Source organism: Castanea sativa, chromosome 10 (assembly GCF_040712315.1).
Source record: "Castanea sativa cultivar Marrone di Chiusa Pesio chromosome 10, ASM4071231v1".
NCBI lineage: Eukaryota > Viridiplantae > Streptophyta > Magnoliopsida > Fagales > Fagaceae > Castanea > Castanea sativa.
The window spans coordinates 34,919,961-34,937,323 of record NC_134022.1 but is presented as its reverse complement, the minus strand read 5'-3'; the positions used below and the strand labels follow the sequence as shown (position 1 = coordinate 34,937,323).

Genomic DNA, 17,363 nt, shown 5'->3' with positions numbered 1-17,363 from the left:
AGTTTTGACGACTTAGTCTCCAACCTCTCACACACTTCAAGTATTTTTGTTGTACTCACATTCAACTTCTCTAAACTTTTAAGTACCTGAGTAGTCCTTTTATCTAGCCTTTCTGAACTTCTATACATCACAAATGCCATTATGATTGTATAAAATAAGCCAACGACTTTTGTTTCAAACTTTCTTTCATCGAATTTTTAGTAAAAAAAATATTCAAACTTGCAAAGAAACCAATACCAAATTACACATCTATAATATATTGGCGAAAATACACTTTTGATCCCTACATTTTGGGCCGATTCCCATTTTGGTCCCAATTTTGATTTTGCTACTATTCTAGTCCCTAAAATCGGAAAATCAATTCTATTTTGGTCCTTGTTGTTAACCAACTAACAGAAAATGCCTACGTGGCAGACGGAATGCTATGCTTGCTAACGTGGCGTCGACGTGGCAATTAAAATATTATTAAAAAAATTATTTGGCATTTTAAAATGCCACATCAGATTTAAATTAATAAAAAATTAAAAATAAAAGGCCAGATCAGAAAATTTAAAAAAAAAATAAAAAATAAACATTAATCCAATTAATTTTTCCTTTTTTTTTCGTAAGAACATTTCTTCTTTCCCAAAACATGATCTTCATGTTCTTCTAGAGAAAACAAACTAGCAATCCCAAAAATTTTCTTAGGAAACAAACACAAAAAATCCAAAAAATTCAACTAAAAAACAAAATCATAAATCTCAAAGCCACCATTTTCTCAACTCCAGCAAAACCATCAAATCCCAAAGCCCTTAAGTACCAAATCAATCCAAAAATACAACACAACCAACCCAAAAAAAAAAAATCTCAAACCCAGAAAAACCCAACAAACCCACCTCAGAACCCAGAAAGTTGAACCAAGAAACCCACCTCAGAACTCAGCAAACCCACCAAGTCAAACCAAGCAATCCAACAAGTCGAACTAAGAAACCCACCTCAGGGTTTTCCACAATCCCTAAATCGAAGAGAGAGCAAGAGAGAGAAGATGGTTATGACGCAGAAGCTTCACGAAGTGTTCAAAGGAACGGTGGAGAGAATCATAGGTCCTTGCACCTTCTCCGCCTTCAAAGAGAAAGGCGTTCTCAGCATCTCCTAGTTCGTCATCGCCGGTGATAACCTCGTCTCCAAATAACCCCTAATTGATATCCAGCAAACCCACTGAGAGAGAGCGCTTTAGACTAGAGAGATTCAATCTGAAACCCACATAAACAAATCAGACCACCAATCACCACCACTGCCGCTGATCAGTCACCACCACCCACCACCGGACCGACGAGAGAGAGCTTCAATCTAAAACCCACCCACCACAGGATCGACTACCACTTCACAACCACTACCACCGATCTCAGCCCATCTTTTACTTTAAACCCAGATCCCAAAAAGAAAGCCGAAAGAGAGAGACAGAGATTTCGATCCGAGAGAGAGAGCTTTAGACGAGAGCTTTGTTTAGAGAAATTGTGTAAATTTTTTGTTTATTTTATTTATTTTTCAATTAAAATTAAAATTGAACCCATAAAAAAAATTAATTTAGGAATCTGGCGTTAATAAAAAAATTAATTTTTTATTAATTTTGTTTTAATTTTTTATTAATTTAAATCTGATGTGGCATTTTAAAATGCCAAATAATTTTTTTAATAATATTTTAATTGCCACGTCGACGCCACGTCAGCAAGCATAGCATTCCGTCTGCCACGTAGGCATTTTCTGATAGTTGGTTAACGGCAAGGACCAAAATAGAATTGATTTTCCAATTTTAGGGACTAGAATAGTAGCAAAATCAAAATTGAGACCAAAATGGGAATCGGCCCAAAATGTAGGGACCAAAAGTGTATTTTCGCCTAATATATTTGGTACAATACATTCAAACATAGCCTATAGCTTCTATCAACAATGAAGTTTGTGTACCTATATATTCTCAGTCTTGCCCCTCCAAAAGGCAAATCATCCAAAAAAGGATGATTGCTTGGCTGAGAGAATCGATTTTATGTTAGAAATCTCTGGGGAAAGTTTTGACCACTTAGTCTCCAACCTCTCACACACTTCAAGTATTTTTGCTATCCTCACATCCAACCTCTCTGAACTTTCAAGTATCCGAGTAGTCCTTTTATCTAGCCTTTCTAAACTTCTATACGTCACAAATGCCACAATGATTGTATAAAATAAGCCAACGACTTTCGTTTCAAACTTTCTTTCATCGAATTTTTTTAAAAAAATATTCAAACCTGCAAAGAAACCAATACCAAATTACCAATCTATAATAATCTATAATATATTAGGTACAATATCAGTGTTCAAATGGAGAAATGGAACGTATAAGACAGTATCTTTACCTATGATTGTTAACATATATAGTGTTGTGGGCTTTAGGCCCAACTAGTTTACTTGTTTAACACTCTTACTTGTATAGCACTCTTACTTGTACTACACTCATATTTACTTGTACTGCACTCATATGCCTCCTATATAAAGGCACTCATGTATATTCTTTCAGTGAGAAATACAATACTATTCAATTCAGTATTTCTAAAAATGATGATGATTATTTGGATGGAAACAAGAAAATCAAAGAGATAACTTTGGATTTGATTCAGGAAATACTGACCTCAATAGATTACTCTGCTTAAATGATTTTCTGCTGCTATATTTCAAAATAGTACCAATTTTTAAATACAAAATAGAGCAATGTTCAAAAGCAAAAATAACGCAACTCCATTCTATAATGCAAGAATAACATACCCATCATGTACCAGAAATTTTTTTAAAAACAATTATTTGGGTATGTCCTGGACACGGACGCGACACGCTAGGTACGTCCTGGACACGAGATAGCTAAAATAATATGGATTTTGAGTCTTCTTCGTTGAATTACTTTGTGACCTTCTTCTTCTTCCTATTACTCTGTGACCCACATAAAAATCAGGATGAAAAGAGTTTGAAAAAGAGAGAGATAAGAGACTTCTTCTTCTTTGTATTACTCAATGATCTTCATAGTATTACTCTATGATCCACACAAAAATCAGAATGAAGAGATTTTGAAAAAGAGAGATATGAGAGTTTTGAGAAAGTGAAATAAAGAAGTTTTTAAACATTGTTTTGTTCGCCCCATGCTGTGAAGTTGTGTTGAAAATTTTGAACAAATGTTTTGACTCTTCAATACTTTGTCCTCCAACACAGGCCACGTATTATAGGCTTTAGCCTAATTTTTTTTTTCTATAGCCTTAATCTTTTTCTTTTTTTTTTATTTTATTTATTTTCCATCTAACATTAACTATAGGTGTATCTAATTCAGGAAAAAAAAATAATATTAACAAAAATATATGTATAATTATTACTACTCACTAGGTTTGTCCACGGGTCGGGTTTGTGCCCAACCCGGAACCGACCCGTCGGAATCGGGTGGAGAAAAAACGCACCCGCCGCCGACCCGCCGGAGTAATCGGGTCGGGCGGTTCAGATCATCAACGGGTGGCGGGCGGGTCGGTCGGAATCATAGATCTGAGAAGACGACGAGTAATCGGTGAAAAAACACACAGATCCGGCAAAGAAACCCAGATTCCGGTGAAATTTTCCAGATACCGGCGATATTTGTCTTAGATCTGGTGAGATTTCGCAAGATCCGGCGAAAATCTCACCGGATTTGATGAGATTTCGCCAGATCCAGTCAAAATCTCACTAGATCTAAGGAAATATATCGCCGGAATCTGGGTTTTTCGCCGGATTCTGGAAAAAATTCGCCGGATTCTGGAAAAAACCTGTCGGATTCTGGAAATTTCGCCGGGATCTGGAAATCTCTCGGTCGGTTCGGTTTTTTTGGGTTTTAGGGGAGGAAAACCGAAACCGACCCGCCGGAAATCGGTTTCTGGTGGTGAAGACCCGCCGCCGACCCGCCGGAGCAGTCGGGTCGGCCGGATTCGGGTCGGATCTGGTCGGTTCTTCGAGTGGATCGGGTTACCGGATCCTTTTGGACAGCCCTACTAGTCACTAACCCGTGCAATGCACGAGATAGTTAAATAAAAATAAAAAGTATTTATTTTGCTTAAAGGTTTATGACTTAACTAAAAAAAAATGCATAACTTGAAAATGAATAAAAATAAGTAATTTTTTGTTCAATATAATGGTTTAGAAAAAAAAAATTTCTTTCATATCATTGGTTCCACATAACACATCCCGGCGTGAGATATTCTATAGTGATGATTTCATATAATACTCAACTCCAATTAAATCTACTATTCACCACCAATATAATCTATGTTATCTTGATAGTAGATCTACAAATTGCATTCTCATATCCTTAGAGTTTGCCACATCATTATTATTATCTATATATAATATAAAACCGAAATTTTTGACTTTTTGAGAGACTTACGTTAGAATTAGGATTAAAAAAATAATTATAATTTTTTTAATTAGACCTCACATTAGAATTTTTGTTAAAGGAGTCACTTTAGGTTTCAAAAAAAGAAATGCTCACGTGAAAAAAAAAAAAAAAAAAAACTTTAGGATTAAGAAAAATAGAGAGAGAAACTCCCATTAGGACTCTCTTACTATTTAGTTTAAAAAATTAATTTTTTTTTTATGAATTAAAATAATAATGTGAAAAATTGTGAGAATTTCAAAATTTTTGATATATATATTAAAGCAACAATTCAAGGGTTTAAGGGTTTTTATTTCGGCTTTTTAATAAGCCCATTACCAAGCCTATCGGAATCCACATCGGTTGAAAAGGCCTACTACAAACCCAACCCTTATAATTCCTAAACTCTCCTTTAGCATTCAGATTTTTTTTTTTGACAGTGAAGATAGAAATATATTGATTAAGAAAACAAAACAAAGAGAAAATCTGAGCAGATACAAACACAACCGCCACACGGTCCAAAACACCGAGAAAAAATAAACTAAGTATAACTTCTGTAACGTGTTAAACAGGAAAATAAATACAGAACGAGCACACTCAGAATGCTCAAACCCGTGGGGGAGTTTTATGTATTTATCTCCTTCTTATTATTTTGGGGTCTAGAATTAATTTTTAAATGCTCATAATTATTGCTTTTTAATGCATTTTTTATATATGTCAAACGGTTCGAACTTCATTTAAAAATAATAATAAAAAATGGAGCTTACAAATTCCTAGTAAAGTGAAAAACTTTGTTTGCCGTGCTTGTAAAAATATTTTACCAACTCTCTCTAATCTAAAGAAGCATGGTATTGTGGGGATGACACGTGTGAGGAATGTACATATGATTTTGAATCCTCTGGTCACGTTCTATGGGGCTGTAGGTGTGCTAAGGAAATTTGGAAATTGACTCCTTTTTCCGGTGATGAAAGCAGCCTTATTTTCTTGGAATTCATGAACTTCTTGTGGTTTTTAATTCTTTCCAGAGAAATAGATGATGAAACCACAGTTTTAAAAACCGGACCGGTCCGGCTGGTCCGGCCGGTTCAACCGGAAAAACCGGTGTAGTCCGGTCCGGTTAAAAGCATCAAGCCCAGTCAAAAACTAGAAAATCAGTCAAAAACCGAAATTTTTTAAAAAAGCGGTTTGATGGCCGGTTTGGTTTTTAAAACCATGGATGAAACTCTTACTTTAAAGGTGACAATTGCTTCGATGATGTAGTCAAATCAAAATAATAAGAGGCATGTGGTAAGGTGAAGTCCAACCAAGTAGTGATAATGTAGATTACATTCTTGAGTATCAAATAGCTAATAAGATTCCTGTTATTGCTGAAGACGTTAGCTGTCAATCTTGTTTTCCACCTGCAAATCCTGTATACAAAATAAATGTGGATGGAGCTATATGAAAGACTCAACACCAAGCTGGGATTGGGGTTATAGTTCAAGACAGTCAAGGCATGGTGATAGGTGCAATGGTTATAGTTCAAGACAGTCAAGACAGTCAATCTTGTTTTTACTGCCTTTTGGACCCATGGAGGTTGAAGCCAAAGCTATTGAAAAAGGTTTGTTGTTTGCTCGTGACATTGGTGTTCGAGAAATTATCCTTGCGGTTGTAAAATGTAGTATATAAACCTACTTTAAAATCTTGAAGTCTCACAACTTTATCATTGATATTATTTTATTGAGTAAAATATCGATCAACACCCTTAAGATAAGGCTAATACTAGTCAGGTCTAAAGTATTATAAAACTGACCAACTTAATCTATAAACCGTTACTTACTAATCATTTTTCCCCTTTCTCTCATCATAATTAAAAACCAAGTTGGTAAGTTTTGAAATGTCTTAGATCTAACTAGCATTAGTCCAAACCTCAAAAGGTGTAAATTTTATTTTACCTTATTTTATTATATATTTTCTAATTTGATTTAATTATATTATAAAACTTTTATTAGAAATTGTACTCTATATTTAAACCCTACATTGAAATTTTGGCACATCATATCTTCTTTATATATTACAATATTTTGTTTCATATAGAAATATACAAACACAATCCTAACAAATGTCTATTATTAACTATTACCATTATTATCAATTTTATATTTAGACAAAAAAAAATCATATTACATTAAACTTTCTATTGTATTTGCATGAGACACCAACCAGTGATATAAATTTGGTATTTGGTAGAGAAGAATCTACCTTACACCCAACATCCAGATTCTTGAAAATATAATACCCGACAATTTGAATACCTAGAAGGTAAATATTTATATATTTATTTTGACTTGGAATAAAATCACTAAAAACAACCCCTTTAAAGATTAATTATTATTATATTTTACTCTAAAAAAATGCAATCATGATTTTTATTTTTTTTTCAAATTCACTTTACTTTTTTTTTTTAAATCTCTTTAGAACCGCGTCATTTGAGATACCGCTAAAGACATTATAATGTAGCCTGTAGAAAGACGAGATTAGCCCTCAGTTATAACGTGGCTGGCAGTGATTTGCACTTCAATCAACAAACAAGCCTATAATATAAAGTTTTATTACGACCAAACCAAACCGTGTGTCTTTTTTTTTTTATGAAACAAACCGTGTGTCGTAAAATAGAAGAGAATTATCAACAACAGAAAAAAAATTAGCGAAGTCAAAAGACTCGAAAACAAATTGCATAACAAAACTGGTGAAATAGTGGTAATTGGGTTGGAGGAGAAAGAAAGAGAAAAGACATTAGAGACATGGGTTGCTTTGCTTGCTTCGATGGAGGCAATAAGAAGCAACCGAGAAGTGAAGGCTTCGTCGGAGTCAACAACAATCAACAACAGAGAAAGGAAGGCTTCACCGGAGGAGGCAGCAACAAGAAACAACAGAGAAAGGAAGCTGAAAGATTGGCCTCTGAAGAAGCTCGAGCTAAAGCCGCCCAAGCTGCCCAGAAAAGGTAATCAATTTCTTCTTCGTGCTTTTGATGAAACAATCAAGAAAAAAAAAAAAAAAAATTGTACCCTTTTGCTTCTTTATTTGATTTGTTTAATTATTTTATCTCATCATGGTCATCACCATTCAATTACTATCTACGGTTTCAGAAATTAATTACACATGTTTGTTCCTCTTTTCTTCGACGCAAAGTTATTTATGATGAGACACGCGTGTTGCATCCTAACGTGTCGGGGGCACTGATGCACTGGACACAAGCTAAACTTGTAATAAAATGTGTGAGAGTGGTTAGGCAATAAGTGTAGGGACTCAAAGTTTTTTATGATTAGACACGCGTGTCTGCATCCTAATGTGTTGTGTGCACTGATGCCTGGACGCAAGCTAAACCTGTAATAAAATGTGTGAGAGTGGTGTCACGACTTGACACCTTAGCAAGTTATGAAAAATATTGTGCAAGTTTCATTTTTGTTTGCTAGTTACCCCATTATATAGAAATCGTCACATAGGATGACAAAATGAAAACAAAGAAATACAGAGTAATGGTTGTTTTCTTTTGGTTTTTGGATTAGTAAGTTACAAATGTGTTGAATGAGTCTCAAAACCATTGATAACCCCAAAGATAAAATATAAATTACAGTTTTATGGGGTGAGGCAAATTATACAATTTAATATCTGATTACTGTTATTTATATATTTATTATCATTCCCCAAATATAGCCCCAACCAAATCTAGTTTATGAATTCATAGCTATTTACTTATCAGCATAATCAAACAGGAACTCTATATGACACATATCCTAAATGTATACTGTAGCAAATATTGAGAGACTCTTAACTGTAATCACTGCAATAAAATTTATATTTTCTGGCAAAATTACATGAATTTGAATGCATATATGTTATTTCTTAAAGGACCCAAATATTTTGAAAATCTTGGCATTGTTTGTCGTACGACTTATACCCACTAGCCTTGGTGATGGTCAAATGGTGTCGATGTATTCAATTTTACATCACCCTGAAGCACATTTGAAAGCCACCAAGTAGATAAGTTTATTTGTTTATTAGTATAATCACAGCTTCATTGTATATCTAAACTCTAAATGGTGGTTAGACTTCAATAGGTGTATGTTTTAGGAAATTAAATCTTGAAATTATATGACTCACAATTTTCAAAGTTCACAAATTTGATGCAACTAGCAAGAGTCATGTGAAATCTCAAACCTGGTCAATGATCTGCTTCTGCTACATGGTTGATGTTCACCCTTGAAATATCAATATCTAGCCCCATAACCTTTGGCATCTTTACTGCCTTCTTCCTTTTGACTAACTAGGGTTTGGAGAGTTCTACAGCCATTGATTGATAAGTCTTTATGGTATCTAATTGATACTTCATAAATGAAAATATTTTATCTTATTTAATACTTGAACATTTGGTATATGTCATATGTGATGTAGTGCACAACCTTCCACAACAGACCATGTTACGAGAATGTACATTCTACATGTGAAAAGGCTAAGATGATCAAAGTATTCCAATTCGACTAATCCATTCTCTTCACTTTTTTCAAACACATTCATTCAATTATAATTATTGGTATAAGCAATTCTTTAGAATCACAGAATACATACCAGCAGGGTTCTGAGTACTTGGAACTAAGATTATAACATTATGCTCCTTGTTATTATTGTAATTATAAATTTTCGTATTAATGAGTGCTAGAATTATTGTTAACATGTGGAAAGGACATGCGTACAAATTGAACTAAATACATGCATGTCTGTACAAGGTGAGGCATATTATATCAGGTAGCATTTGGTAGGGCCTAGCACTTAGATAGGTAGCTTTTGGCTTATATATCTTACTCAGAAAGTAGCATGGCAAACAAATTCAGGTTCTCTTTTAAGTGAATTCAGATTGTTATTGAATGTTTTCTTTAATATATCAATTAAAATTTTATGTGGTGGTCGTATTTTCAGGCAAGAGCAATTTGAAAAGTCTGCAGCAGGAAGAGCTGCACGCGCACAGATGCAGGGAATGGCAAAGCAATCTGCAAATTCTAACAAAGGCGAACCAGTTCTAAAGGTTTTACTTTTTAAGATGCTGATTTTTCCTGCTTGTTTGTTCTAACATATGTTGCTCATCTAATACCTTCCCGTTATGGGGTTCCAGTCCATTTGATGAGAATATCCAGGCCTTTTTATATTGCTATTGTTCTGTACTGAACCTTTGTTGATTCTTTAGATCAGTGTGCAGTTTATTTGAAATCACAAATAATATACAAGTTTGACCTTCTGTTGGTTTGTTGTTGTTGGATGCAGTGGCAAATGACTTGAGGTGAAGCTTTTTGTCTTCAAGTAAACTGTCCATGTAAGTTGGTGAATATGCTGTCTAGTAAATCTAGTTAACCTTTCATTTCAAATTATTCCAAGATGACATGGACCTCTCATGAAGTTCAATGAAGTTTCGTTTTCTTGTACATGCATTGTTCCTGTTGAATAAAGTTGCTTTTTGTGACATGTTATTATACTGAGCTAACGCATATCAGATACTATTTCTTTTTAGTATACAGGTGCAAGCAGCTTTCTGAAATTTCATTGAGCTTTGCGATAATCGCATGGAAATTAATAATTTCAATTACCTATAAAAAAAAAAATTTTAATCAATCAGTTTCTTGTATGCACAGTGGGAAGAGATTAAATTTTGCTTTCTAGTTCAAGACATTAGTTCCCTTCAATTACAGCATTTGTTTTCTCCTTTGCAGTGTTTATGATCAGATTCAACTGTATCCTATCTATTGCCAGTTTCTTTCTTGGGGAGCTGACAGTGACACTCAATGACTCCAGAGCAAATGATTATTGGGAAAGTTTACATTTGTTTTAATAATGATGTAAAAAGCACCATAATAAGCTTAATGCAATTTTATGTTTGTGTTTTCTCTGTAAGATTTCACCTAGGTTTTTATGGTCCGTTTGGATTGAGGGAGAAAGAGGGGGAGTAGTATAGAGTAGAGTAGATTTAGCACAAAATTAGCTTATTTTTAGCCAACTCTACTCTACTCTACTCCCCTCCACTCCCCCTCCTTCCTCCCTCCATCCAAACAAGCTATTAGTGTTTTTATCCCCCTTCATGTTATCTTTGTGCAGGAAGTTCTTAGCCAATTTAGTTTGTGTACTTCCTTCAGCTGTATGTTATTGAAAATTGCTGAAGTAGAAGAGTCGTGGTGTGCTTGGTGACATGGTCCATTATATATATGGTTGAAGTAATTTTTTATTTCAAATAATTTTATGTTCAAGGAGAGTTTTGTACATAATTATGTCAATTTGCAGTAAGGTACACTATTTGCTTAACAAGGTTGTATTTCAAACTACATAATATAGTTAGGCTCCGGAATGATTGAAAGGAGTTAGCCTTTTAATGTCCAGAACAGTAGAGTCAATTTTACAATTAAGATTTTATTTTTTAGATTTGACAATATATAAAGAATCACGTCATTTAATTGTGTTTGTAACATTTATTAATCTATACCAGAAATGCTTCTTATCTTTACTCTTTTTAGGTGGCAATACCAGTTTGATGGCTCCATCAAATCGCTATACAGCTTTTATATTCTAAGATTTGCGAATTTCAACTTCTCAAAAAAGTTTTTTTTTATTTTTAAATAATGATCTAATGGGCGGCTAATATTGTTCCCCTTCTATAAATAAAAAATATCACATAAGATTTATAAATTAAATTTTAGGAGCATAATGAATTAATGATGATATTACAAAAAAGTAATAGATTATTACTATTAAAAATTTATAAACTAAAGAACAATACTTTACTTTAGTAACATTTATTATGCTAAATAGTTTTGAAATACAATACACTTTTATCTCTCTGTCCCCTTTTTTTTTCTTTCATTTGTCACGTTTACATACTCTGCTTTTAATTCTTTTTACAGCTGCTTGGACTAGGAAGCAACACAAAGCTATCTATTTGGAATACCATAGTTCCAGAGTGCTTAACCCATAGCCCCAACACTGAAGCTCTCTTCTTCATGGATTAAAGAAAAAAAATTCAAAACTTTTGATTGATCATTTCAACGGCCAAACACCTAAACCAATACTTTCACCCTTATTTTGGGAGAATAATAAGTTGCTACTTGATCTTTTGTAATTAAGTAGAAGTGGAAGATGGAATGAGAGAGATAAGCAAGAATTCAGCTAAATATTCCACTACTTAGTTTACCATGTGTGAATTGCTAGATTAGTAATACAGAGACAAATAGGCATTGGCCCTGAAGAATATAAGCCCCCCCTCCACCCTAAAATAAACCATCAATCCATGATTCCATAGGAAACCCTGCCCTAAATACACTTTGATTACAATTAGCCTGAGTTTCTATGCATTTTGATCAAGGAAATCGATTACTAAACAATGGTGAGTGGAACAAGCAATAACCATTGAGATGCACTCCATTTTTTGGCTAATCAATCCAGCCGAACTTACTGGTCATTGAATACGGGCAATTAGGGTGTTTGGCAGTGCATATTTGTTTAATGGTAAGATAAAAATTGACTTTAAGCAAATAAGTTGAATTTAATTGTTTAAAGTTAACTTATTTACTTAAAGTCACTTTTTGTTTCACCTTTAATCAAATAAACTAGTAATGAATAAATTAGCCATAACGTAACATAACAGACCTATTCTAAGGGTCTTCTGCCTAAAATATTGGAAAACCAATCTCAGGCAAAGCTTTGAACGGGAGCTGAAAGCTTTAGCTCATAAGCAGCTTGAAAATAGTCTGCTGCTTGTTGTAAAGAGCCTTCCATTTTCGAGACCAATCCAAGGTTCAACCATGCTTGGTGGTTGGTGGGTTCTAATCGTACAGCATTCATTAATAAGCTTCTTGCAATTGGGAGTTGTTGGCTTCCAAGTTTCATCAATACTTCCGCTATAGAAACAATACTAGGAACATGATCCGGTTCTATTGACAGTGAGACAGAGAAGGAAACTAATGCTTCCTTGTACAATGATTGAGCTTCACACAACATGCCTGCAAAATTTTGGAGGAGAATATTTTAATTTTATAAATATGCACTTCTGAAGATTCACTATAGAACTAGGACCCTACATTCTTACGACTACATACCTAAGAATATTCATCATATCAAATAAGTATGCATTGTTTGTGTGTATGTGTGTACATTTGGATGAATAGAAGCAAACATGTAACATAATCAGTTAGTGCACAAAGCCACAAATTACTGCACGAAGAGACTTGATTCCTACCTGTTGTATGCCAACACCTGGGGGAATAAAATTCAATTGACTTGGCTTTGTCCACACAAATTTCTGCATCAGGCCATGAACCAAGTTTGGTATAAACAGAAGCCAAATCCTGCCAGGCTGTCATTTCCAATTTTCTTTCTGCTAATTCCTGCAAAGGGCAATAAATTCTTCAGGAAGAACACTTTTTTTTTTCACTCAAGACATGAAGGGTTGAATTAATTATAATTGGAACATGCATATATCTTATAACATTTATTTAAATCGCTTAGATATATGAGGTTCAGTTGCATGCCTTGAAGACAGGTTCATAAAAGAGAGTTTGGAGCAGTTTCAGGGAATATGTCATCCAATGGCCCATTATATTCAAGTGTTTGTGTCTGTGTACGTGCAATGGATCCACAAGCGTGCGTGTGTGTGTGTATTAAATCCACAAGTGAGATGGAAACTCAAGGACTTCAGATAGAGCTTTCTATTTGATCTAAAGAGCAGATGCTACCTGCCTACCCGCAAGAGGGGTGGGTGGAGGGGGGGGGGGAATCAAAATTGAAATTATTTGAGATCATAAGATTGAAAATAAATAAACAATAATAATAAAAAGAAAATTACATAGCTGTTTCACAAACACAGCTCAGTATAAAGTATAAACATCCCTAGTTGTAATCATATCATTGGAAGCCATTCTTCTTGAAGCTACTCCAAACAAACGCATCCTATATTTACTTGATTTGATTAAATGTAGCAGTATAAGGTTTAACACATACCTTGGAAACCACGTACTTTGCTTGATCAAAGTTCTTAGCTTGAAGCTCTCTTTGACCTTGAATCATAGCTAGCAAGATTCTGAAGGTTTCTATTGCTTGCTTGGGCTGTTCCTGAGCAATCTGAAGTACAGCTTTCAATCTAAGAAGTTCTAACTGATCCATCGTCCCAGCCTCATCCAAAGCAAAATCAACCATGGTTTCAGCATCATTGAACCGTTGCTCTGCAGAAAGCACAAGAGCTAAAAGCTTCCAACCTTTTCCTGAGCTGCCAGCCACCATATCAGAGTACATCATTGTGTTGTCAAAAGCTCTATCCAGATTTCTTTGCAATGCATTTTCTAGCCCAAGGCTAAACATCACTTCTGGATCCTCCTTCCCATTAAGAGCAGCATGGTTTAGAGAGCTCAGAGAATCTTGCTGATAGAGAATTCGATCAGAATCTAAGGCAGAAACTCTCGCAGCATTCCCATAGCAAGCACCAAGGAATTTATGGGCTTGACTTATGAAATGCTCATTCTGATCAGCAGCCAAATCAATAACTTTACGAGCAAAGTTTATGCCTCGGTGAGCATGGTTTGGATCTTGGGAACACAATTTTGCTCCCAGCAGAAAAGAAGGAAAATGGGGTTTTTTATTTTCTTCAGAACAACCTGCAATCTTCCTTAAAAGGTTCAAAGCTGTTTCATTTTGTCCCACAGCACTATAACAAAGAGCAAGAAAGTACCACCTCTCAGCTCGATTATAGATGCCTGGCAGGACCTGCTCCACATGATCAGCTAATAACTCCATCTGGCCAGTAATTGAGAGTGCATAGGTTAGATGGTCCATAATTTCTGGATCCCATTTTATTTCCCGAAATGCTACTTTTCTCATGAGTATTAACAACAAAAGGATTGCTTCTTCTGTGTTATTTTTAGGGGTTGTTGGACCCCATACTTGTAACTGAGGGGGAAGGCTTGCTTCAACCCCACTGTAAAGTAAAGTGGCAGCTAAGTTCTTTTGTACACCAGCCAACCTCTGGGGGTCCAAGTTCCATGGCTTAATTAGAGCCCGGCGATATGCATTGATAGCTTCATCAAGAAAACCTGCCTTGGTCCACAGGTAGGGGAGCAACTCCAATGCTTTGTGAAACATGTCTTGCAACTTGCAGTCTTCAGCAATGCCCTCGGACATTCCATTAGGTAGTGCTGATTCAACTGTATCTAGAATTATTTTGCACTCCTTTGCAGCCTCTGATGAATGAGATAGTATCAGAACCACAAGAACATTAATCATAAATTCCCAAAAAAAAAAAAAAAAAAATCCATACTCAAGTCAGGCAATTCCGTTTATTGGACGATTGATGCTCTAGCAAAAATTGGATTTTACATTAAAATCCATACCATCTGATAAACCAATCACATTATCACCCTAGTCATATTATTTAAACAACATACTCAACAGAAGTACTAATGCATTGTTAACATTATATGAAACCTTAATATTCCTCAAAATTGAATACTACTTTATTAGAAAACTTCTAGCCAATTATCATATGAATAGATAAATTAAGCTGTTACAAGAAAGAAAAAGATGCATACCTACATATAGCCCAAGCTCCTCCATTGATTTTGCTTTAAGCAAGATTGCTTCAAGAAGTAAGCTCACGGAATGCATTGACATCATGCCCGGAGCTGCATTATCAGCTTTAGTGCGTGTTCGCCGTGGCCGAGTTCTTCCAACAATAGCCCTGGTCATCCTTGGGGTTAAACCTCTTATGTCAATGCCTTGAAATACCTGAAGGGCAGCATCATAATTCCCTCTTTGGTACTCAAGCCTCCCTAACAAAGCTCTAGCTTCCTGATCAAACCCATTCATTCAATGAAAATCTCAATATTACTACAGCTAAAAGAGCAATAAAACTCAATAAGCCAAGTTTAATTAGTATCAAAGAGAGAAAAAGTTAAGCTAAGCCCACCTCATAGTTTAAGGAGAGAGCTTCTTTTAGTGTGGATTCAACTTCATCCACTTGGGCATCTTCAAATTTCGAGTCCCAGTCAACAGTCCTAGAAGAAAGGCCACTCGCCGAGAAATCCCTTGTCGCCAGTGACTCCGGCGACTGTGGTGGCTCTTCGAACTTGAATTGTTCACCTGAGCAAGCACACAACATCTTCTCCAGCAAAAAGAAACAAAACGTTGATCTTTCTTTGTGAAAAATGATCACTTCTCAGTGAATTCTTTCATCTGGGCACACCTAAAAAAAGTAGATTACAAATGACTTTGTCAAAACCCAGTTCAATATTATGTGCAAAAAACATGTCACAATCAAGTAATCAACTACTACTACAAACCCAACAACCCAAAAAATATAAATAAATAAAAAAGGTTCTTTTTTACATACCATTTGAAAAAAAGTGATACAAGTTACAACTTTGTTATCAAACAGTGGAGCAAAGTAGCATATAGCAATCCGAAAAACAAAAAGAGCCCAAAAATCAAAGCATTACAACAAAAACCATTAAACATCTGAAAGAACAAAAATAAAAAGAGAGAGTTTTTGGAAGAAAAAAACAAGAACGAGAAGAAGACTAAACAATGACATTGAACAAGGGGCGAGAGAAACGAAGAGAAGCAAGACTTTTTGGTTTTGTTATTTACCCAAAAACAGTAATCCTCGTCCTCGAAGCCATGAAAGCTACTTCTCTGCACAAAATTTTGTTTTCTCTCTGGTTTTTTGGGCTTTTATGTTAACATTACAGCATTTTAATCTTTCTTTCTTTCTTTCTTTTTTGGTTCAAAAACGAATCTAGTGGTGGGAAAGCAAAATCTCAAAGGGTCTCTCTCATTTTGAAATGGGGTTTTGTTGTTTTCCGATTCTCTCTCTCTCTCTTTTTTTAATTTTTTCTGATGTGTTGTGAGTTGTGACTTTATTTGTACACAAAGTTAGGCTTTTGCAATGTGGGTATGGGCCTCTGAAAGTGGGGGCAAAGCGCAAAGGTGGTTACAGAATCCAGAGTCAGTGACGCCTTGAGATTCTCTGAGCCTCTTTGCGCTGTTTTGGTTCAAATTTTGTTGGGTGTGTACTTCTTTTTATTAAGCAGCCTGGAAGTGATTTGGAAACACACTTTTATAACTTGATAAGTCATAATTTGTTATTACCAATTACAGCAGCTAGTACTAAGTAATACAAAAAAAATAAAAGTAATAACTGCCAACAACCCTTTCATTGGGGATATTGAAAAGCCAAACTGTTCACTATGAAAATTATAGATGGGCTAAGCTGTTTATAAAGTACAAACAACTCATATGCATTTCTTTTAACAAACAAGGCAATCTAGTAAAATAATTAGTTAGCTGCAATAGTAAAGGAGTGCAGATTTCTTCTTTTTCTTTTTTAAGTGGGATTTGAACTATGGTTTCTTTTATAAAATAAGAGAACCTTATGTCATTGAATTAAAAGAATTTTGACGTTAGAAAATAAGAGCACTTCATGTCATCAAATTAAAAGAATCTTGATGTTTAAGTTCAATTGATCAAACACAAATATAGTATTTATTTGTAATTTAAGAACAATCTCATGAGTCATGAGTATCAGATACTTTCAAGGTTCAAATATTCCCAATTTAGTCTCTTCTCTTTTTTTTCAGGGGCTATTGATTAAAGTAATTTGTCATTGTTTTCCCCTTTAATTAATCATAATTCCAAGAATATAATGTCATCCATTCTGGAAGCAAGTGCTATTTGTTGACAGTCCTCAAAATGCTAATTATTGGTGGATAGTCAGGGACATAATAAATATAAGTAATACTTTGGCCATTCGAATTCTATAATAGGGTTAGGAACATCTAATCAAGTTGAATAACGAGCCAAAGGTCTCCATCTACTGAATAGGATCCTGTAATCATACTACACTCTAGTCTGAAATCAAAGTAGAATTATTATCTTGGAATCTAGATTCTAATGAAAACAATGAAGA

At 34.8% G+C, this 17,363-nt stretch overlaps 2 protein-coding genes across 4 annotated transcripts; one reads left to right on the top strand and one right to left on the bottom strand.

Moving 5' to 3' along the window:
• Positions 1–7,002: 7,002 nt before the first annotated feature.
• Positions 7,003–10,665, top strand: LOC142612623 (uncharacterized). The gene is made up of 4 exons (XM_075784737.1): positions 7,003–7,376; positions 9,350–9,455; positions 9,692–9,740; positions 10,135–10,665. Exons 1-3 carry the CDS (start codon positions 7,177–7,179, stop codon positions 9,704–9,706), a joined length of 321 nt encoding a protein of 106 aa, XP_075640852.1. The 5' UTR covers positions 7,003–7,176; the 3' UTR covers positions 9,707–9,740; positions 10,135–10,665.
• A 900-nt stretch (positions 10,666–11,565) lies between these two features.
• LOC142611798 (protein NPGR1) lies at positions 11,566–16,474 on the bottom strand. 3 transcript variants are annotated; one of them, XR_012840127.1, is made up of 7 exons: positions 16,046–16,474; positions 15,366–15,641; positions 14,989–15,247; positions 13,409–14,640; positions 12,648–12,795; positions 12,004–12,411; positions 11,566–11,933 (listed from the first exon to the last, which is right to left on the bottom strand). XR_012840127.1 is itself a non-coding variant. In XM_075783942.1 (6 exons), the coding sequence occupies exons 2-6, from the start codon at positions 15,555–15,557 to the stop codon at positions 12,101–12,103; spliced, it is 2,142 nt and encodes a 713-aa protein (XP_075640057.1). In that variant the 5' UTR covers positions 15,558–15,641; positions 16,046–16,474; the 3' UTR covers positions 11,566–12,100. The 3 variants fall into 3 exon arrangements, 2 of the variants coding, with proteins under 2 accessions (XP_075640057.1, XP_075640058.1); XM_075783942.1 differs by having other exon boundaries at positions 11,566–12,411; XM_075783943.1 differs by lacking the exon at positions 16,046–16,474 and adding an exon at positions 15,789–15,820 and having other exon boundaries at positions 11,566–12,411.
• Between the last annotated feature and the right edge of the window lie 889 nt (positions 16,475–17,363).